Source organism: Coloeus monedula, assembly GCF_965178545.1.
Source record: "Coloeus monedula genome assembly, chromosome: 19".
NCBI classification, from domain to species: Eukaryota; Metazoa; Chordata; class Aves; order Passeriformes; family Corvidae; genus Coloeus; species Coloeus monedula.
Window position 1 is genome coordinate 3,621,832 of NC_138799.1, and position 23,448 is coordinate 3,645,279.

Genomic DNA, 23,448 nt, shown 5'->3' on the forward strand with positions numbered 1-23,448 from the left:
TGGAGCTGCCAATATGTATTTCTTGCAAGAGAATGGTTGGGTGCATTCCATACAGTAATTTTCCAAACTCTGGTATTGGCAGGGAGGAGTTCTAGCATTTTAATAAAGGCTTTCAGGACTCAGTAGATTAACTAAAATTCATAGCTGTCCAACATTCACAACGTGGTTTTAGACTACTTTACAAAAGCTTTTTCTGCCTGCAACATCTCACATAGCTGTTGATTCCTTTTGCAGTAATTCACCGGTGCCAAAATATAATTGGTTTTTCACAGTAGCTTCTCTTCTCACTCTTCAGAGCGAAAGCTGAATGTATGAGCTCAAATTTTTAGGGTAACTTTGCTGGAAAACAGCTTTTCTTTTTCTGTGGCACCTGACTGTGGTGGATGACTTGGCATTAAAGAACATTTTATGGCCATACAATGATTGTCAAAAACCATTGGGCTTACTCTTTTTTTATGTTCCAGTCATAAATTATTGCATGCTCTATTTGTTTTCTTAATGTACCAGATTAGTAGGGGAATTCCTCACAAATATGAAAGTGGAGGTTTTGTAGCTAAGTGAGATTTGGAAGCCAAAACCGGTGACAAAACACACAGAAACCAACAGTCTGATGGGACAAAGACTGTTAATGCTGAGACTTGGGATAGGTCCCTGTGCTGCCTTATTACTTTCAATTTCCCAGAACATGAAATAAGTTATGTAAGATACTACAGTGGCTTGAAACACAAAGGAATAGAAGCCTAAAACACTTCTTGTAATCATGTGTCTAGCTAAGAAAAACCGAGTTTCTCCTGTGTTGATAGTATTTGACTTTCACGTCATAACTTCTGGTTCATTTATCATGTTGAGTTTCTGGGTAAAATTCTGGTTAAAGTTAACATGGATATTCTGGGCTGATAATTCTGGATTCAATTAGAAGGGATTTTGTGCTGTCAGGGTGGATTGAAGTATAAGATTCCTCGGCTGTAGGAGGAAGTTCATGCTGGAGGTTCTCTCTTGGAAGTTGAAGTGAAGCCTCGTTCAGGAGTAGAGTTTCTGGGATTATTGCAATGTAAATACAATTTAATTAAGGAGAAGGAGAAACTCCTTACTGAAGACTTAAATTACTAATCATTTTTTCTATTTATCACACAGATAGTCAAATGATGCAGTGCAAATTCTGTACGAACTAAAACTTCTCCAAGTAGGTTTTGGGTACTGAAGTTCTTTGCCTGTTCCTGGTAATTCTAGGTTAGGCAGAACCCTGAACTTCTGCTCTATGCTTGCAGAAAGCAGGCATTTGGGGAATTTGGCATCACTCAGTGGGAGCACTGAAAATGGAAAAATCACATCAAGACAGGGCCAGGGGAACTCAGTGCTGTGTCTCTGAAGAAGAGGTGAATCTGAAACAACTCTTGTGTGGTTTGGTATTACCAAATCCTCTTCTTGGAGCCTAACCCTTCCTGTGATAAATGAATCAAGACAAAAGAGAAATTAAAGTTTTGAGTCATGTTTCCAGAATATAGGTATCTTTAGTGCTGCCAGCTTGCAGTAGAACAGCTGCTATTTAAGTTGGCTGGATTTGAGTGAAGGGTTCAGTCCTGTAAGCAATTCCTCAAACCAAGCAATCTTCCAGGAGCCCCAAAACTCCCCAATGTGTGTTTTTGCTGCTACATCACATAGCTGCAGCTTGTTTTCTTGTGCTAATCCATATCATGTGTTACAGGTTAAGCCAGTCCTGGCTGAGCAGCTCAGCCCAGCCTGTGGTAGCCAGTGAGACTTGGCTGCCAGGGGTTGTTTTAGGGTGTGAATTTGGTGGGAGGTGGCATTCAGGACTGGTCGTGACTGACACATGCATTTGTTTGGAGCATAACCTCGTTGTGAAGTCACTGCCAGACTGTGCTGAGAGCCAGGGTGGGTGGCTGTAGGGGAAAAAACTGCAGACCCGGAGCCTACTGCAAGAGTGGCTACATCAACATGTGCTTTGTCCCTGGAAATTATTACCCACCTCATGATTTAATGTTGTCAATATTCAACTTCTCTAGAGATGTAGAAACCTTATTTGCATTCTGGAGGTGATCCTTCCAGGCCAGGGTAGACACAGCCTGTGGGAAGGGCTCAAAGTAAGGGAAACAAGGGGTTTTCTTGTTGGCTTGTTTGGTTTTGGCTGTGTTTGTTGTTGTGGTGGTTTGGGTTTATTTTCTTTGGACATGTCTCCAATTTAGTGTCCTAAGCCTGAAACATGAGAGTTTGGTAGACAGAGAGTAATGGCAGACAAATGTCCCAGTTTTGGAGCGTTATTTCTAACACAGAAGCTGCTGCCCTGAGCTGGGACTGTGAGAGCAAAGCGAGCCACCCGTTCACTGGAGGGGCAGCGTGGGTGTGCAGCACAGTGATTAAACAGAAGGCTGATCAGTGCTGTATGATGTCTGATAAATAAACCCCTGAAACTGTGTTTCCCTAAGGCTCAGCCTCCATCTCTTTCACTACAAGGGCACAGGTGCTGCTGTGATCAGCATAAACCAAGCATGTTAATCCTTCCGAGAACACTCATTTCCTCCTGGAGCAAAATTTGCAAGCAAGAACTCCTTCTTTGGACTTTCTGGGCTGTGGATCATGCCATAAAAAATGGGGTCAAATGCAATAAAACACCAGCTTGGTGAGAGGGTGACCTGTGGCCTGGGGGGGAAGCATTGCTGCTCTCACATCCAGCTCCAGTCTATGGCAGCCCAGGGTTGGGACTGCTGCTTGTGACTGGCTGGGGAACAGCTTGCACAAGGTGGTAAAGAAAAAACAAAGGTTGTTCTGCGTGTCAAAGGCAGTGGCCAAGTGGAGGCAAAGATCTTATGGCTCTGTGGAGAGATCTGGGATTGTAGGAAGAGGGGAAAGGAGAGGGTTGTTGTAACTTTGTGCTGCATTTGCTGAGAGTTAAAATCTACTTGGACGGTTTGATCTGCCTCCTTGCCACCCCAAAACACCTCACCCAAAACAGGGAGAAGAAAGCAGCAGATCTTACCTGTACCCTGTGCTGACAGGGCCTGAATTTACAGAGCCTGGGAGCCCTTGCAGGGTCAGGCAGTGCCAGACTGCGGAGCAGATCTCAAATCCCGTCGGTTCACATCGCTGCTGCAGTACCTAGAGGGACAGGGTGACTGCCCAGGTACTTCTGAGCAGGTTGCTGGGAAGTTTTTGGGAGTGTGATTGGTTTTTCCTTGTTTTCCAACTGCAGATCCTGCAGTTACCTCACAGCAGCATGAACTTGCCTTGTTTGCATTGTTCTGTGGCACTGCTGACTTGTGCTTCAGAAGTGAAAGTGAAAATCCAGTTGCGTGTGATATCTGTGTGCTTAAAGGATGGGAGGAGCCAAGTAAATTGTCTTTTTCTCTGAGATCCCAGTGGCTTCTGAGTTTCCATCTGGAAGAGGAGCTGAATAAATTGGGATTTGGAAAGGCTGCGCAGACACTTGGAGAAGGGAAGGAAAGAGGCATGAAGGCTTCCTTGGACACAAACAGCTTTTGAGGTACTCACACTGCCTTCTTCTTTCGAGGGTCCTGTCTTCCAGCCAGTCTGTTCTCTTATAAATTCTTGCTTTCTGTTTTTTTTTTGAGAAACAGGCACTGAAATGTCTGTGGCAGGAGGGAAATGATTATTGTGCTGCACGCGTTCTCCGTAAGGAGGAACGTGCCTTACTGGTGCTTTGTAACTAAGTTATACCACGTCTGTAGCCCAGCCTGGCAACCTCCAGAGAGCTCTGTGTGAACTCACACTGTGTGAATGCAGAAACACAACAGCTTCCTCAAGTGTGAGTGACCACAGAAATAATAGAATAAATGTATTAACAGCATTTTCCTGTTTATGTAATTCCTGACTAATTTTTCCCATATCCATGAACCCTTTTTTTTTTTTTTCCCTCATAGCTCCTTAGCATGTCTTGCTAATATGTTCTTTTCTGCAAGTGCCGTCCTGTCATGTTTGCAAATAAGGGAGAATTTGTCAGAAGGGTTGCAGGAGAAATCCTTGCAGCTTTCCTCCTTTCCGAGGAGAAGCTGCCACCCAAGCTGGAGCTGACTGTGCATTTCCCCAGGTCCAACCTGACTCGTGAACAGTCCAACCTGGTGGAACCTTGGGTTCAGAATGAAACAAAACAGAATCCAAACATAAAGCATTAGTACCTACGGACATTGGTTTTAAAACAGAGAAGTTAAACCAGTGACAAACTTCATTCTACTTAATGTACTGCAGGAGAAATGAAAATGTTAGCAATGTTTTCTATTGGTTGCTGTGGAAAATTTATTTCAGAGCAGGTGGTGGGAAGCCAAAGTGTGCTTTACACTTGGGATTTTTTGCAGAGATTTCTCAGCTCAACCACAATGTCCTGCTGGTTGCTCTCTCTGCAGTGGCTTGTTGGAGCTGTGGATGCAAACTGCACTCGTATGCTCACTTAGGAAAGAGGCTCTTTGTCCCTTTCCATGATTCTGTTTTGTTTTATTTGTTTTTATTGCAAAGGCTTGTTGAGAGTGGCATACAGCAGACCAGTGAGGGCAAAGTATCATGAAAGTGATACCAAAATGATCTCTTACATAAACTCTTCTTCTTTTCTGGGAAATAACTTAGAGCAGAAAAAAAAAAAATCAGTAGGATCTTTTGAAGTTCCTTGGGTTTTATTCTGTTGCTGTTGTACTTCCTTCAGTAGTAGTATTTTCTCCAAACTGACTGCAATTTATGTCTTCTTTGTGGGACCCTCAGGGTACCAGGTAAATCTTCTAGAGATTGTGGTGTTTTGTTCCACCAAGCTGGTTCTGACCATAAAACCCACAGACTAAAATGCTCCTGTGAAAAACGAGGTTCACTCTCCTGTGAGAATTTAAAGGGTTTAGGATAAAGACAATAAGAGACACATTAAATAAAGCAAAGAGGTAATGGCTGGGTGCCTTGGCGCTCTGCCAAGAGCACCCCTGATGTTCGAGGTGAGTCCTTTTTATACCATTTTTACTGTCTGTTCTCTGTGCATATTCAAACTTTTCCCGGAGCTGTTCTGCCTGGCCACTCCTTGGTTCTGCCTTTTCAGAGCATGCGTATTCTTCTGCCTTGCGGTTTTATTTCTTTTGATTCTTGGGGTTGGGCTCGCTAGGTGAGAGTTGATAGTAGAGTGGATCTCTCAATTCTCCAGACAGTCAGGGCTGATTGCAGCTTTGGCCTCTTTGCCCCCCAGGCAGAGCGGTGATAGCGGCTCTCGGACCCTCCTGGCCACCCATTCTCCGGGCGGAGCAGCCTTTGGGCCCTTTTGTTCTCTGGACAAAGTGTTGATCAGCAGCTCCTTGGGCCTCATCCTCTGCTCGCTTGGAGGTTCTCTTACTTGTTCACATTTGCTAACATTCTTGCTAAAAAGAGAGAAAACTACATCCACACAGCAAAAAGCATTTCTAACATTATATGGGATCTACCTTTTTACTTTGCGAGAAGCCAATATTATAATATATGTTTATAACACTCCTTTAAGCTATAGATCCCAGGGTGTGAGGCTGGAAGAGGGAAAAGGGGTGGGGAAATTCAGTGTTTACAGCTGGAGAAGAGTGCTGGATTTGGTGTGTCCGTGACTGTGCTTAATGGTTGGTTGGAGAAAGAAGGACATCGAAACCCTGGGACAGCAGCTCTGCTCTCCTGGCTCCTGTGGGGGTGTTGGGGGAACTCTGCTCTGGTCCCTTTGAGAGTGCTCACTGAAGCTGTGCCAGAGGCAGAAAGCCTAAGGATACACACTGGAAAGGCAGTGAGCTGGCTTAACTTGTAGGACAAAACATGTATCAGGGTATTGCAGGTCATTAGCTTTTCACTTGGAGCTGCTGGAAGTGATGCCATTGCATTGGAGATGGAATTTTCTTCTTGTCTTGGCAAACACTGGAATGATTTATTGTCTTGTGTTTGTTACGATGCCATGGGAAGAGGCTGAAAGTTTCAGGTAGTGATGTTTCCTCAAAGAGATCCTTTTGCAAACAAAACCAAAGGACCTTGTTAAGGCTCTACAGTTTTCCTCTCAAATCCTCTTTCTCCTGCCAGTGATGTCAGGTGGGCTGGTTTGTGGGTCAGGTCTGCCCTGGGGGAAAGCTGGGTGTGAGTGGCTGGTGTTTGCTGAAGGACCTCCAGCTCCTCCTGTTTGTTCCTTTATTCTCCTACTTCTTGCAGCTGATCTGCTTTTAGGGTCTGCCTTTGCTCTGTTACAGCTCTGCAGACAACTCTGGCAGCTCTGAAAAGTGAAGTTTTGTCTTACTTTGAAAAGAAAGGGAAGCAGGTGAAAAAACTCGATGAAAAATATTTTCTGTCCAAAGAATGTGTTTCACCTTAGATCTGAGTGCTTTATTGAAGTAAATTTAAAACTGATCGCAGGAGGTGACCAAGACAGCTGGAGAGTCTCCAGATTTTAGGACAAATCAGTGGGAGGGAAGAGAGATTTGGTGGATGGTGTTCTGGTTTTTGAAACTGAAGAGAAGAAGGGGAGAAGCAGAGAATGTCACCAGAGAGAAGAGGAAGGGAGATGTCCTTTGAGCAGAATGAGGAGAGGGGCCCGAAGACCACAAGAGGGAGGACTAAATGAATGAGGGTAGAAGATACAGACCTCAGGCTGAAAACTACTAGGGAAAACCCAAATCTTAACCTCTGGTCAAATAACCCTGCCAGGTGTGCTGCAGCTGTTCTGTGCAGCAAACATGCTCTGGGGTAGAAATCCCCTGGAGGGATTTAAAAGACAAGAGGAAGTGGTACTTAGGGACATGACTTAGTGGTGAGTTTGGCAGTGCTGTGTTAACAGCTGGACTCGATGGTCTTGAGGGTCTTTTCCAAACTTATGGTTCTGTGATTCCAAAACTGATGTCAGTCCCTTGGAATTCTGCTCATCTGCAGGGTAGGAGGGATGGGAATTGTTAACTGTGCTTTGTAAATCAGGAAATGGGATAAAGTAATGTGTGAAATATGAATGTTCCGGACAAAAAAATCAAAAGGACCAATTTTTCAATGTACAGAAAGAGGATGAGAAGAGATTGTTGTTAATACTTGGTGGGGCCAGAGGAAATCCTTGCAGGACTGTCCAGGTGAGCAGGAGCTCTGTGCACAAACAGTTCCCTCACGTGGTGGGGGAAGAGGATGGATCACTCCTCGGAAGGTGCGTGTGTAGCGGTGCCAGGAGCCCGGCTCTGTCCAGCATTCCCTGGATTTGCATCTTGCATAGGGGTGACGAGAGCCTGAGGTGTCCCAGGTTTTATTCCATGGGAAATTTTGCAGCTGGTCTCAAGAACTGGCTCTGTACCTGCAGGCAGCCAGAGAGGGCGTGTCCTGCAGGTTGTGTTTCTCCTGGATGACCTATTTCTGGGAAATGGGGTGGAACTCTCAACAGATCTAGATCAGCAATAATACTCTTCCTGCTTCGCTCCATGGGGTCCCACATCCACCCACAGAAACACAGGTGGGTTCAGTATTATAGTCAGTAGCAAAGGGTCAGGAAGGGCGTTTGCATGCGTTCTGGCAGGAGCATTTATTGCTGCTACACTGCTGAAGGTTACAGGGGCAAACGTGAACGTGATCCCAAAGCTCACAGTTTTATCCGGGGGTAGGGAAAAGGCAGGACCAGGGAATGGGGAGCTCTGGGGGGGTGGTGAGGGGTAGAGGCTGACAGCCAACCGGGGAATCCAAACTGGGACAGACTAACAGAACAGAACAAGCATCCTGGGAGAAGCCTTTCTGGTCACCCTAACATGAAGTGGTTCTTGGGGTTCTAGGGACTTGTCTTACTGTCTCTCTGTCCCTTGTAATGTATGTTCACCAGTCACCACAAGCACAGACCATGGCAGATAAGCATTTATTAATTTCTGCTGAAGGTATAACTAGGAATTAGTGCACAATTAATTTGGAAATCTCCTCAAGGTGCCTCTCAGGTAGTGACAGCAAAAAAGTAGTTTTAATGAAAGCTTTTGATGAAAAGCTCCCAAGAACAAAGCAGTTTGCATTTTCCAGAGCTAGTCTGTTGAGGAAAGTTAGATGAATTTTCTATAGTTTTTTCTTATTTGGCAAGTATTTTACTAAAACATACATCACAAAGTCGTGGCAGTTTTATTTAAATGGTTGACGATGAACTTCTGACAAAATCCAAGGATGTTTTGAAAAGAAATATCAAGTTATTGTTTGTTTGTTCATTTGACTTGAACAGCTGGTTCCCATCAGATCTCCTAAAAATATAATTTGATTTGACAATAAATATTTCATCTTAGGCCAAGTGAAACATTCAGTCAGCATAATTTATCTTCCTTAGTTAATTTTTTGGTGTGTTTTGGAAGTGACAACAATTCAAGCTGTTATTTGCTGCTCTTACTGAGGGGTATGTGCAGGGCCATTGCTTTGAGGAACCCAGAGGATCTGGGCACCCGCCCAACAGGCTCAGGAGGGATTTCCCCTCTCCCTGCAGAAAGACCTTGTGTCTCCTACTGCTGTGGTTGAGCCAAAGGTGGAAAGGGGTGTGAGCTTGGCCCTTGCAGAGTGCAGTAGCAGCTGAGCAGTGTGAGGGTTCCTCTGCCTTGCTCCCATCGTGGTGGCCTGGGCTGGAAGCAGCTGTCTGGCACTTGGCCTGGGAGCTGTTTTCTTTCTGTCTGGACAAAGAGAACAGAGACAGAGGGTGCTAAGCAGTGCCTTTAATGTCCCAACAGGGAGAAGACTGAGGGAGGAGCCTGCTGAGCCTGCCCTGGCACTGGGAGGATCTGGGAGAGCTCCAGCCCCATGGACTCTCCCCACATCCTGCACTTGGGTTTCCTGCTCCTGGCTCTTGCTGCTCCCCGTCCAAGTGAGTCTCTGTGTTTGACCTCGGTGCTTTTCCCTGCACAGCAGTAGCTCAAAACCTCTGAACTGTTAGGAGAAAGCTCAGCTGTGCCCAGTTAAAACCAAGACCACAAAACCTCTGAGGTGAGAAGAGAAATTAAGGAGCTGAAGGCTGATGTGTTTGACCTGTCACAGTCACCTCTTTTGGGAGGGGTGTCTGTTTGGGTCTGTCTGATGTCAGATGAGGCGAGTCCTCTCCCACAGGACTGACCCTTTCCCAGGAGAGTCTGAGTGAGGAAACCTGGGACACTGCACCCAGAGTGGGCAGTCTGGCAGCTCAGCTCTGAACTTTAGTGGTCTTGGGATCTGGCAGTGTGTTGGAGGGACACCTAGTGGGATTGTGCCAAGGAGCTTGGGAAGGAAAGAGAACAAGAATAAATGAGCTCAGCAAGAAGAATGTCTTTCAACTCACTTCCCAAGCTGCCAGCTTCCCAGTTAAAAAACCAGTGGAAGCTGTGGGGGAATTCTATGGTATTGCTCCCCCAGAAATTATCTGGGCACTGGCCCCAATACTGTATAAAATGTATGCATTGGCAGACAATGTCTCCTAAGCCGGGACTGGGCTTTTCCACTAAAACTCATCCTGTTCTCTAACATTAAGCCTCTGGGGAGAAAACTGGTAGAAAATGTTTTTTTCTTTGTTTTTTTCTGATTTAGATATTGCCATGTCCAGTGATGATCCTGCCAAGGGAACAAAGGACTCTTCCTCTGGCAACACAATTGTGACAGTCTACCACTGTAAGGACTGTGAGAGCAGCACATGCCAAGCTAGGGCAATCAGTTTTGAAAACTTTGAAAAAATTGCTGAAACACAAACCATGTCATTTTCAAATGGAGTCATTGAGATAGTGACCACCGAAACACAGATCCTTGCGTGCTTTAAGCAAGCAAAGTCTTTTCCTGAAGGAATTTTTGGCATCGTCTGGGAAAAATCTGGGGGAGCAGGACACTCATGTGGGATCTTGAATTCTAAAGGTATGCTTTGCTGGGAGCCTGGTTATTAACTGATGGAAAACATCTTTGTGGGTAGGGAACTGAACTCTTCTGTATTTGAGCTGACAGTGAGTTTTATGAGTTGATGCCTTTTCCTGGTCTTAAAATCAAGAGTCAAACAGGGTTAGAAAGAAAAAGGGATTTTACCTTGGTATTTATTTTAAAGATCCCTAGGTGCACTATGTCCAGGTCGAATGCACCTCCATGCACCCCGCAATGCCCACCCCCAAAAGATCAGGTATAACATTATAGGTGTTACTAATTAGCAGATCTATCAAAGATTCCCCAGTGAGAGGCTGGAATGAGCCCCCCTCCCCAAGGAGCCTTCCCCTGGATGGTTCTATCTCAGTTTACAGGATGTGTTCTGGAGAGGACCTTGGGGTCTGGGCCCACTCATCCCTAACTACGAAGCTTTTAAGGAGTTTTGTCTCCTAGCTTAACAAATAAGTCCAAGAATGTAGGCAAAAAGAACTAAGAATACAGAAGTTGTAGAAAGGTATAAAAGGGATATAAAAGAAAAGGCAAAAAATCATCATGGCATCAAGTGAACTAACTTCTGTGAAAAGAAGTCATAAAGTAATTCACAAAAGTCAGTTCAGTTCTCTCAGGTCACACACTGCTTACAACTACACTGGGAGAGATACAGATAAGCACATTACTCTATGATTTGTAAAGGTACTTTTGTTGTTGTTGTTTTTTTGCAACAGCAATTCCCAAGGTGAAATTCTGTGCCAGTTTGCAGTGTGTGAATCCCACTTCTGCCAGAACACAGCCAGACCCAGGTCCAGCCTCAAGAGCTGCTCTGTGCTGCTCTTCTGTCCAATTCAATGAACACCCAGGAGCATCTTTCCAGCTTCCCCACAAAACTGCCAAAATCAGAGGTTCAAACACCTGTCAGTGCATGGAGCAAATGGCTCCAGGAGGCAAAACTTGCAGAGGTGTAACTTAGTTGAGCTCCATCCAAGTCAGTGACATTTCTGTCTGTAGTTGGTTCTCTGAGAGCAGCTTTTGTCAACTCTGCTGTTGGACTTAGAGCATCCTTTCTAATTTTAATTCTCAGCCTTTGTATGCCTTTGTTCAGCCTAAGAATTCCTCGTGTATTTAATTTCTGGCCACCAGAATCAATTCCTCTCCTGTATTTATGCTCACCACTGTAAAATATCTACATGCTGTCACTATTGTGTTAAAACTTGGGTGACACTAAAACATCCACAGTGAAATCTGGAAATTGCTGGAGACAGGGATGCCTGTATCCCTTGAGAGGGGAAGGGGTAGATGTGTAGGTGAAGATAGGAAGGAGTTTTCCAGATTGTCTTAGAAGAAGAATAAGTTGTATTATGGCCCAGTGGGATGCAGGGTTGGTAGGAGATGCACTCCAGGGTCTTAGAGATTTACTCAGCTACTGGACTTGTTTGTTCCTCTTCTTTGGTTCCTGTGGATAAAAGGAAGCTGCAAAATTTTTATGTTTTGAATATATTTTTATTGCATAAAGGTGATGATAAGATTTTTACAGATTTTTTTTTTTTATTCTTAATTAAATGTGAAAAGTTCCTTACCATCTTCAAATATTTCCATTCTTGATTCCCAGAACAATTCATCAACTTTAGTGAGAAGGAAATCTAATGACAATGGTTGATGTGAATTGTTGGGGAATGAAACATCTCCAATTTGTAGTAATCCTAGCAATCTTCAACTTTTGTGCTACATGATTCACTTTTTAAATCTATTGAATTCTTCAACATTTTAAACCTTTCATTGAAGATCTACATGATCCATATTTATAATCAAAACTTCTTTTACCTTTCATCTTTCTCAGAAAATGGAAGAGGTAACATCAGTACTGAGGAGAATAAAATTTGCTGTGAAGCAGAGACAAATGTCTGGAAACACAACCCTGCCCTGAAGTGCTACCCTGAAATGAAACCTGCAGAAACCAGAAACCCAACAGATGACATCCCTGGTGAGGGAATTCTAGATCAATCTCTTCACGTGTTGGTTTGCCTTTTGCTTTGAGAGGGGTTTGTCCAGAGAGCTGCATGTGAACAGAGTTTTACATGGGTGGCAGATGTTCTGAACACAGGGATGCTGAGGGAAGGGGGTACATGATGGGTGTGCAACAAATTCCCAAGAATTCCCCTTACCAGTAAGTGACAAATGAGACTTTGCCTTCAGACTAAGAGGACATTTGTCACATACAGGCATTTTTATGTTCAAATTTCTTTCATGGTAGAAATCCCTGTTGTCTTCCCCAGGTCATGGACAAACAGATCTTTAAAAACCAGTCAAAGTGGATTTCCTCACTGGCCCTTGAACCCTTCATCAAGGATGGGTCTCATGCACCTTGTTGTTCGTTATTTGAGATGAGATTGTTGCTAAAAGGTATCTGTTGTGGTGGGGTGTCAAGAATTGGCTTTGAATGTTGATAAACATTCAGCATTGTGGCAGGTACCTTCTTTAAGATATCCCAAGCCAGAGGCTCATTGTTGTGTCCTTCACCAGGTCCTTCTCTCTGTATCAGCTGTTGTTGGGTGCATTGCACAAGCACCAGGCCCAGTTCCTTTGTGTGGTGCTTATGAGGCAGCTCATGGCTTGGCACTCCTGCTTGCTTCACTTAGATTCTCTCTTTTCTTCTTCTCTGCAGGTAATCCTGAAAATCCCACCAGCCAAATGAACAACTTTGGCATCTTGTTCACAGTTGCCTTCCTTGCGTTTCTCACAGGAATGAGCACTGTGTATTGCTACTTTTGGCACCGGCGTGGCCGAGGTACAGTCTGGCAAATTGTGTGTTCCCTGTGGGTGCCACAGCTGGCAGTGGAAAAAGCATAAAGGGTTTTCCTCCTGGATCTCCTCTCCAGTGTGTTGTTCATGCAGTTCTTAAGGATCTTCACTGGGCCAGCAGCTGGAATGAACTCCCCTCCCATGGCTGCTGTGATGGTGCCCATCTGGTGGCTTTGTTAGGAAAAATAAGCACAGAAGGAATCTCCTCACTGCTCCCTCCTGAAACAAGGGGGAAGTGCTGGCAGGGCCAAGTTGACTGCAGGGCTCAGCCTTCCCTCCATGGATCCTGTTCCTTGGAGCAGTCCCAGACTGCAGCATTGCTGTGCAGCTTCCCTGGCAGAGACGTGTCCCAGCCAGGAGACTGATGGACATCCAGGGATGGGCTGGCAGGGCCCTCAGGAGAGTGGTTCCCTCTCTCAGCCCTGCCCACTGGAGAGCCAGCTTTCATTTAAGAAAGAATACTTCCCTAAATGCATCCAAGGGGGAAGTTTGTTTTGCAAACCAATATGCATGGAAAGAGCTGGGATGGGCTCTGTGGAGACTTCTGCAGACACCCCGTGACTCTGCCATACGGTTTCCCCCTTGATCCTGTGTCCACGTGGCTCCAGTGTTTTTGGTACCGTGTGTGCCCGAGGCTGAGACTCCTCTGTTACTGACCTAGTCCATCCCCTAGGAAGTGATGTTGGTTGTTTCTTTCTGAGAGTCAAAGGATTAAATTTCCAAGTCTGAATTTGTTTCAGGAGGAGTTGCACAAGCTTGCAAAGCCCAGCAAAGACAACACACAACCAGTCTCCCTGTTGTTGTTACATCAAAAGATTAATGGATATATGGGTGTGAGGGGTAAAAAATTTACCACTGATGACTGCCCTGAGGCCCTGCCCTGGGGTGCAACATCCAGTGATGTCTCAGGTCTTTCCTATAGCCCCTCTAAGGCTGAAGGGTCACAGCACCAGGGCAGGGTCTCAGCAGAGCCTTCAACCCACGTTCATGGCCATGAAGCTGCCCCCCTTGTGGAGCAAGAGGTGGCCCAGTAGCAGATGGGAGAGGGGGGTTGCCTGGAGGACTTCACACTCCAGGTTTCCAAGTCCAAATACAGATATTTGGATTGTAATTCTAACTGGAATCTACAGTTTCTTTGGTGACCTCACAGATATTTTTCCTTCATTTCTGCAGCTTCTAGACAAGACAGACAGGATCCTGAGAGAGAAATACCACTCTGCCAGCAGGACCCTTGACTCTTGTCATGTACAGCAGCCACCTGAAAAACAGACTGATTTTCCATGAGAACTCCTGCTCTTGTATTCACAAATAGTCCTGTTTTCACAAATGCACCTTCACCACATCCACGCCTTCCCCAAGGATTGAGGCTCTTATCCAGCTCCAGGCCTTTGTGAGCAGGACAAGCAGCGCCAGGAGCCCACATCCTCTCCTGGTGCTTGGCTGCAGACAGCAGCCACCCCAGGGTGTGTGGCTGACTCAGCAGCACAGGCTGAATTCTCTCTGTGACTGAAAGTGTGAACTGCTCTGAAATGCACCCAGGTGTGTGTATTTTTTAATTCTCAGGTCGTCTCTGGATTCACAAAAGCCTTTTGCACAGGTGGCTGGTTCGTTGAACTAGAAGGGTTTGGTCTTTTCACCAGACATTTGATTTTGCCCCCACCTGCAGACTGAGGACATCTCTGTGTGTTTGTTCCTGTGCAGGTGTGGGTGGGAGGCTGTGTCCAGCTCCCTCAGGAATGGCATTGGATCACAGAGGCCTTGGCCTCCCCCAGGCTGAACAGAACTCTGGTATCAATCTTCCTGACAAATTAGGCAAGTTTAGATGGTGTGTGATGAATACGGCCCTACAGGAATCCCCACTGGGTACTTGGTATCTTTAAATGATTCCCCATTCCCACTTGATTGGAATAAATCCTCTGCTTTTGCATTGGATCTAATTTAGTATCAGGGCTGTTGAATGAAAATCAGTGCTAGCACAAGCGGAAAAGCAAATTCCTGAAGCAATGTCAATGGTTGTTGAATCATTTTTCCATGGTTTAGTTCCCCATAAACCTGTAGCTGAACCTTCCAGCAGGAAATCCCAAAGGATGTAGGACATGTTTCACTCTTGAGCTCTGCTACAGTCAAATCTAAAAGGAAAAGTTCTCAATGTAAAAGATCTAAATAATTTTAATAATTACTCTAAAAAAGATAGAAGGGCCTCTGTGCTTAAATTTACCTTTTGTTTGGCAAAGGAGACCAATGCTCTTATGGGTCGGTGGGGTTTTTTCCCCTCAGGGCTTTACACTCACACTTTAACTCACAGTTTTTACTCAGCTCTCAGCTGATTTGATGCAAATTTTCCATTTTAATGTGGTGGAATGGAATCAAACCTTCCTGAAGGGATGACAATCCAGGTATTCCAAGGCTTCTAGGTATTTACTGAGTTTGTGGTGTTGATGATCCAGTTGTGAACTGTGTTTTATCAGGAGGACTGTTATGTTTACTCAATAAATGAAAACTAAAAAGTAAAAGTAAAAAGACCAAACTGTGGATGAACCAAGGAGGAAAAAGACTTTTCCTCTTTATGCAGCATCTTCTCACAATTGCACTTCCATTTTTTTTTTCCCACAACAAAACTGCTGGAAGCTTTTGACAGAGAAGAGATGTGTAAAAGAAGTGAGGAAGGTTTCTTTGGATCACATTGTATTAACTTGAGGTATTCAGGTTTAGTGATGTGTACATTTAATTTTCACTCTGTAACAGCAGTTGGGGGAGAGAACTGGGCATATTTTGAGATTAAAGGTTACATGGGCACCTCAGTGAGATCAGTCAGGAGACACAAGTCATGGACTGATCTTTGTCTCACTCAAACACTTTCCTTCACATCTCTTCTTCCTATGGGTGATTATGCAGACTGTGATATCTGGGGCCATCACTACCAACTGTTCCACTTTGCCCCTTTGGGGCCGTGTTGTGCTGCTGCACACCAAAGGTGCCACATCTCAGGAAAAGCAGTGAGAACTTGCTTTAAAAATCGGCAGTGTTTGTCCTCAGCAAGTGCTTGTCCTCAGCAAGTGCATTTTGCTATTGAATACACACAAAGAGGTGAATATTTTTAATCAGAGGATCCTGGAATGGTTTGTGTTGGAGGGGATCTTAAAGATCATCTTATTTTGTCCTATAAAATAAAAAAAAAGACAAATGATACTAAGGGGACTGCCTCACCAAAAGCCATCAGTTGGTAGCTGTTATTTCATTTGAGGTGTCATCATAATCACAATAAAACTTTGTCTTAAGCACTGGCTACTCGTTGTGTGGTGGTGAACCCCTCCTTTTCCAGGCCATGCTTCGATCTGAGAGATGCTGGTTAGGCCTTGGCCTTGATGAGCAGCCCCTGGCTCTGCTCCTCTGGAGTTTATCAGAAACACGGTCTGCTCCAGGCACTGCTGCTGTCCAAGGAGCTCCTGGTTTCTTTAGGAACAGCCTTGGAAATGATTTTTCTTGCCTGAATGGCACAACGTCCCTCTTTTCCCACTTCCAAAGGAGTTGTGCCAGTCTGAAGCGGGGCCAGGATGAAACGTTGTTGTGACTAAAGCCCATCTCTTGTGGCCCTACAAACAGCGGTGGAAAACGAGACCCTTGGAGCTCTGCTGGGCTGCAGCAGCTCCACCAGAGCCTCCCTTGGAGTGGGGCCTCCCTGAGCCAGGATCTCTCCGGTTTGCTGCTCTCGGGGGATCCCAAACAACGACGGATCCTGGGCTGATCCCGCCACTCGTCAAGGCCCAACTGTCACCCCTTGGGGAGATGCAAAAGGATCAGGAGTGAGCATTTCCCTGCCTCTGAGGGGAATTTCTGACAGGTTCCTTGCACTGACTCTTTATATCTGTGTGCAGATGCTCTGGCAAATATGGGAGAAATGCTGCTCTCTTTGATGTTTAAGTACCTTAGGTAGATAAGTAAGTTAGGCCTGTCAGTAACTTTAATATAAGTTATAAGGTTAAATGCTGTTAACTGTTATTCCTTTGCTAAATTGTTACATTTAAGGTATAATTTCAGTACTGTTGAGTGCTGTTAAGGTTTTAGCGAGTGCCCTTTTGTCACACATACCTGAACACACATGCACACAAGACCAGTCAGTTAATTTCTGTTTTCATTAACTGAATTTTGTTTGCCTTAAACATCTTGTAAATAGTAGAGTGAACCTTGCCAATGAACTTTGTTGTGCTGTTGCTTAATAACAATTCTGATGCTTGTTGATGCCCTTGCCAGGGATGATTTAAGAAATCTCAAACATTCACTCTAAACACACATTTCCCATTTGATCCCTCTGTTCCTCACTGTTCATTGCACAAGTACTTCTTGTTCAGTTTCTTTGGCTATTGGGGACAATGGAGAACTCCAAGGATCTCCTCATACGTTTCTCTACCTTTGTTTCTTAGGATAGACTGGACTTAACACTTTCTGCAATCCTTTTCCTGAGAGGCTCCGTTACGCAGTTCCCTGATGTTATTAAATGCTCCTTTCTTTAAAAAGACTAGAGAAAAATGTATTTTCTTCCATTTTCTGCCACTTTCTCTTACTTTTAAATTCCTGAGTTAGATGTGAAACCAGCTCCAAGTATCAGGCTGAGTTTAGTGAAGTTTGTATTTTGAGAACCAATAGGATCATGCTGGGAATCTAAGAGAGAACTACATTTTCTGTGTGAGGGACAGCAGCCCCTTTTTTGCCAAGGCCTCTGAAGCTTGGGAAGGTGCTGAGTTGCTCAGGGCAATGGGCATGAAGGGCACTACAGGTGCCAGGGCAGCCCAGAAATGACATGTCCAGCACAGGGAAACTGAGGTCCAGTCTTACAGAGAGGTTCTGTGGACGGAGGAGTTGATTTTGAAACCTGCTTTGGTATAAACAGACCAAGAGGAACTCAGATATTACAATTTCAATTGCATTTCTTATTTTTAGGTGAAGCAAGAGAACAGTTATCAGTGCTTGGGAAGGAGACTCCATCAGCATAACTTGCCCAATGAATGCTTCAGAAAATGAACATTTAATTGCCGGGCAGCTCTTTCTCGCAGTGGTCCATTTGACAAAGATGTGGCATTAATAAATAACCATTCCCTGAAATAGTTGGATTCTTGTCTAGTTAGTTCAAGGGTTTCTGCTGAGTATCTCACAGCTGAGGGGTGCCAAGGGCCTGCTCTTGCTCAGAGCAGCCAGAGATGCAGAAAGCTCCGACAGCACTGGCACAGGCCCTTCCAGTTTCCATAAGGAGGTCTCTGAGATGGGTGCTGGAGTGCAACAGCGTGTGCACAGGGCTGCCTGCTTGTTCTGCACAGGTAAGGATTCAGCTCACAAACAGGGAGTGCAGTGCATTTCCTTTTCCCCAATTTCTGGCTGTTCTTTGAGACCACTTGCAGTGAAGAACCAGGATCAGCAGATGATGCCCCAGAGAAAAAGGGTAGGTGTGGATTCACGGGGGGCAAAGGGCTGCTGTCTCCTAAGGCAGATGCTGTGTGCTGAGGTATCTTGGGCTGGGGTTGTGTGACTGCTGTCACTGTCACAGCCCTCTGTGCCTCCAGGCAGGGGAGTGGCACTAATATTTGCTCCCTTATCTGCATGTCAGAGGATATCTGGTGCCATGCACTCAGAGATGACATCATGCACTGGGCTTCTTTTGGTTTCTTTATGAACTGATTGATCTGAAGTCAGACATGATTTTCTTCCAAAACAGCAGGTTAATTTTCCAGGAGGAATCCCAGGTCGTTTCAGATGGCAGAGAAGGGTGCAATGGGTGGTGGGTCAGCTCGGGGTGAGCTGGGCAGCTCAGCCCAGCCAGCAGCAGCCTATGAGATGTCTGCTCCCAGGGGCTGCTTTTAGTTCCTGTGAATGTGCAGTGATCCCGAGAGGCTGTGACTGGCACAGGTTTGTTTGGAACAGAAGCTCCCTGTGAAGCCCTTGTTAAAAAGACTGTGCTGAGAGCCAGGGGGGAAGAGAGCAGCTTGGTGAAAGGGTGGGCTGGGGGGAAGCATTGCTGCTCTCACATCCAGCTCCAGTCTATGGCAGCCCAGGGCTGGGACTGCTGCTTGTGACTGGCTGGGGAACAGCTTGCACAAGGTGGTAAAGAAAAAGCAAAGGTTGTTCTGTGTGTCAAAGGCAGTGGCCAAGTGGAGGCAAAGATCTTATGGCTCTGTGGAGAGATCTGGGATTGTAGGAAGAGGGGAAAGGAAAGGGTTGTTGTAACTTTGTGCTGCATTTGCTGAGAGTTAAAATCTACTTGGACGGTTTGATCTGCCTCCTTGCCACCCCCAAAACACCTCACCCAAAACAGGGAGAAGAAAGCAGCAGATCTTACCTGTACCCTGTGCTGACAGGGCCTGAATTTACAGAGCCTGGGAGCCCTTGCAGGGTCAGGCAGTGCCAGACTGCGGAGCAGATCTCAAATCCTGTCGGTTCACATCGCTGCTGCAGTACCTAGAGGGACAGGGTGACTGCCCAGGTACTTCTGAGCAGGTTGCTGGGAAGTTTTTGGGAGTGTGATTGGTTTTTTCCATGTTTTCTCACTGCAGTGTGCTACACAGCAGCATGGACTTGCCTGGTGTCCAACGTGCAGTGACATTGCTGACCTGCACACTAAATTTAAAGTCCAAATGCATGTAATTAGGCACTAATTACATCTAATTACATTTTAAAGAAGGGAGGAGCCAGTATCCTGCTTTTTCTCCAGGATCCAAATGACTTTCTCATCTCTTGCTCAGGGCTGTGGAAGAGGAGCTAAACGAGCTGGGGTGGGGAAAGGCTGTGCAGGCACTTGGAGAAGGGAATGGGAGAGGCCTGAAGGCTTCCTTGGACACAAACAACGTGTGAGGTACTCACTCTGTCTTCTTTAAGTGCTCCTGTCTTAGAGACAATCCATTCTCTTAGAAATTGTTGCTCCTTCTACTTGTTAAGTAGACCTGTAGAATACAGTTGGCTTTCTGGGCTGCAAGTTTAATTTTCACTTTGAGAGAGTACATTGCTATGGTGGAAAAGGCTTTATTGTCTTGGTAAAGATTGGAATTATTTATTGTCTTGGCATTGCAATGAAGTTAAGGGAGAAGGAAAAGCCTGAGAGTTTCAGGTAGTGATGTTTCCTCAAATAGATCCTTTTACAACAGGATCAAAACACCTTGTTAGGGCTCTACAGATTTCCTGTCAAATCCTCTTTCTCCTGCCGGTGATCTCAGGTGGGCTGGTTTGTGAGTCGAGTGTGATCTGGGGGGAAAGCTGGGTGTGAGTGGCTGGTGTTTGCTGAAGGACCTCCAGCTCCACCTGCTTGAGAATTAATCACGTTGTCATTGCCAAGATGCAGATCAAACCTGCTGCTTTGTGTGCAGGGCTTGTGTAAGAATTGAGGGTTTTCCTGAAGCAGTGGAGCACCTCTCATCTTGCTCCTTACAAAGCCAAGACTTTTGCATCTGCACCCACCAGTCTAAGCCCGTGGGAGCCCTGACAAACTGAACTGATTGTACCAAGCCCCTGCATTTCAGGGGAGGCCACAACCAGGGGACAACTGCATGACTTTGTGAAGAGCAAATTTGAGCCTCCCCTTTCTCAGTTGCCTTTCAAGGGGAGGTGGGTGCTCCCCATAGACAACTTCCTACTGCTGCCCTGTGGGCTGGGGGTTGCTCAGAAGCAGGAAACCAGGGGTGGTTTAAGTGTAAAGAACCTCAGATGCACCTCCCAAAGCCATGGCTCTTCCCCCTCTATCACAATCACTGTGATACAAAGGCAAAAGCAAAACTCTGCTGCCTTTTTTCAGTAGACAGCTCATGTAGCTGGAAGACAGCAGCCCAACCTGGGGCTTACGACTCTCTCCTCAGGACTTTAACTCATCGGTCAGACTGAGGGAACAACTAAAAAGAGCTTTGGAGATGCTGTGGATGTCGTGTCTCCCAACTGCCTCCCTCTTTCTTCTGCTTCTCCCGTGCTTCCCTGCCCAGGACAGTACGTAAAACATCGATGCTCTTATATTTCTTACATTTCAATATTTTCTTTTCTTTTCTTTTTTTCCAACCTTTTCTAAGCTATGTTTCTCTTAGACATGCAATGCTCTCTATTTAATTTTTCTTCCCTTGCTTATGATGTAGCTTCTTTTAGGTGTTTCCCATCTGATCTCTCTATTTCTCACTGTTCATTGCACAAGTACTCACTATTCAGTTTCTTTGGATATTGGGGACAATGGAGAACTCCAAGGATCTCATTATATATTTATATATCTTTGTTTCTTAGAATAGATTGGGCTTACACCTTCTGCAGCCCTCTTGCTGAGATTCTGTATTATCCAGTTCCCTGATGTTATTTAAATGCTTCGTTAAAAAGACTAGAGAAAAATGTATTTTCTTCCATTTTCTGCCACTTTCTCTTACTTTTAAATTCCTGAGTTAGATGTGAAACCAGCTCCAAGTATCAGGCTGAGTTTAGTGAAGTTTGTATTTTGAGAACCAATAGGATCATGCTGGGAATCTAAGAGAGAACTACATTTTCTGTGTGAGGGACAGCAGCCCCTTTTTTGCCAAGGCCTCTGAAGCTTGGGAAGGTGCTGAGTTGCTCAGGGCAATGGGCATGAAGGGCACTACAGGTGCCAGGGCAGCCCAGAAATGACATGTCCAGCACAGGGAAACTGAGGTCCAGTCTTACAGAGAGGTTCTGTGGACGGAGGAGTTGATTTTGAAACCTGCTTTGATATGAACAGACCAAGAGGAACTCAGATATTACAATTTCAATTGCATTTCTTATTTTTAGGTGGAGGAAATGAACAGTCAGCAGATGTTATCAGTGCTTGGGAAGGAGACTCCATCAGCATAACTTGCCCAATGAATGATTCACAAAATCAAGTGGGAATGTACTTGAGAGCTATCAGACAGAATCTCAATGTGATGTATGTTCCCAAGGACGAATCTCCAAAAGTCAATCCTGCCTTTGCTAATCGCACCAAGTATTCAAAGGAAGGGGAGAATTTCAGGATAACCCTGCAGAGGTTACAGGAATCTGATCCCAAAATCTATGTATGCTCTGAGATGGTTAAAATCAATGACCGTCACAAAGACCTATATGGGAAGACAACCATAGTGGTGGTCAAAGGTATTGCAATTCCACCTTTTATGTCATGAATTAGTAAATGCAAATCTGTATTTTAAATCAAAGATTGGAAGAAAACACAATGGGAGGGCGAGTCTGCAGAACTTTTTCCATGTCTGCTCAGGTCATGTACAGATTTGAAGGAAAGTGTGGGTGTTTCTCTCTGAAACAATGAAGAAAACACATTAGATAGTATGGTACTAAAAAAACCCCAAACCACCCTAGAACATTAATTTGTGACTTTTTAATCACAGCTACAGATTTTCATATGAGTCATAGGTTGCTGCAGCAGTTTGGAAGCAGTGAGGTCCCACAGCTCTTTCTAAAACAACCTGTCAAACCTTTATAAACAACCAGCAGAGCAAAGAGGGTTTTTTTTTTTGGTTTTCGCAAGTCTCTTTTGTTTTTACTAATTCGTCTTAAATGACAAATTGGTAATAATTGGGAAGCTGGTGCTAGGCAGGGTCTGCAAGCTGGGCATGAGTGGGTAAAGGGTTTTTTCTCTTGTTAGTGAGGAGTTGATGAATGGGCAGAAGCACTCCTTTTGGCAGATGTTTCTGCTTGGGGGAACAATTTTTTTCTTTTTTTTTTCAGTAGATGAGGGTTGAGCCCACACTATTCTTTGGCAGTTTATTCCTCTCTGTACCCGTCCTTCCGATGAGACCTTCTAACCTGAAATATCTTTCCCAAAGCTTAAAGGGCTTTCTTCATTTCCTGTCCCCTAGATATGTGAAATCTAATTGATTGCTGATCAGCAATAGTAATTTATATCCATGAAGGATTATCATCTCCTCCCTTAGGCTTCTCTTTCCGAACTTCTTGGCTGTGTTTTCTCAAATGAATCATATCTTGTTTATTGTGTATTGTCTCTCCAAATTATTTCATTAAATTGCTTTATATGTCTTTTTGATCCTCTTCTCTGAAATGCTTACAACCTTCCCTTTACAAACTTCATAAATTCTGTCCTCACTCCCTTATCCACTTTAATGATGATGTTAAAAGGAACAAGTCCTGTCCTCAGAGGAACTCAGTGGAATGTCTTTCCAGCTGGACAGTGAGTCATTGATAACCACTCCATTCTCATAGACCATTTTTAGACCATAGACCCATCCCCCATGGATGGGACACACAATGTATGATTTGATCCAGACCAGTAGCCTCCAGGTCCCTCTATGGCTTCATCTCGCTTGAGAAAGCAAACAATGATGCATGGTTTAAGGACGTGCTGATCGGGCGGTATTCCCTTAGAGGAGGTCAGTATAGGTCATTTTTTAGGTAGATGCAGACCCTTTACAAACAGCTAAACCTGTTGGCCAGTCCTACTTTCAGATCCTGAGGCAGGAAGATATGCCAGGGTGTACTAAAATATATCGTTCTTCTCAAAGCGTGTGTAAAGCATGTTTAAAAATTCATTTTATCTAAACTTCTATGGTCTGTTCTTTCTGTCTGTGACCTCTGCCCTTGCTCCCCAGTTAAAATGCACCATGTTAAGCATGTGATAGCCACTAATCTCTCTGGTTTTAGCTAAATCCAGCAGGGCTCTGGAGCAGTCACCGCTTTATGCCAACCCTGAGCAAGGCCAGTCTGTCAGGATCACCTGTGTGTTGAAAAGCTCACTTGAAGCTGAGGGGTTCTACTTGCTCAGGACTCACGTGCAGCCTGCCATAGTTCTGCATGGGTCAAAGCTCAACAGATCAAGGGTTTCTCCTGCCTTTATGAGTCGCTTGGAGTATTCAAGGGTAGGAAATA

General features: G+C 44.9%; 1 protein-coding gene across 1 annotated transcript; it reads left to right on the forward strand.

The window, feature by feature from the left end:
* The first annotated feature begins 3,403 nt into the window (after window positions 1–3,403).
* LOC309580111 (uncharacterized protein) lies at window positions 3,404–15,840 on the forward strand. Its single transcript, XM_082293864.1, has 6 exons — window positions 3,404–3,499; window positions 8,667–8,800; window positions 9,493–9,810; window positions 11,645–11,788; window positions 12,470–12,592; window positions 13,780–15,840. The coding sequence occupies exons 2-6, from the start codon at window positions 8,737–8,739 to the stop codon at window positions 13,839–13,841; spliced, it is 711 nt and encodes a 236-aa protein (XP_082149990.1). The 5' UTR covers window positions 3,404–3,499; window positions 8,667–8,736; the 3' UTR covers window positions 13,842–15,840.
* The last annotated feature ends 7,608 nt before the right edge of the window (window positions 15,841–23,448 follow it).

Coding starts and splice junctions, on each gene's coding strand:
- LOC309580111 (XM_082293864.1), top strand. CDS start 8,737: ATGGACTCTCCCCACATCCTGCACTTGGGTTTCCTGCTCCTGGCTCTT. Junction 9,811..11,644: donor TGGGATCTTGAATTCTAAAG/GTATGCTTTGCT, acceptor CATCTTTCTCAG/AAAATGGAAGAGGTAACATC. Junction 11,789..12,469: donor CCCAACAGATGACATCCCTG/GTGAGGGAATTC, acceptor TCTTCTCTGCAG/GTAATCCTGAAAATCCCACC.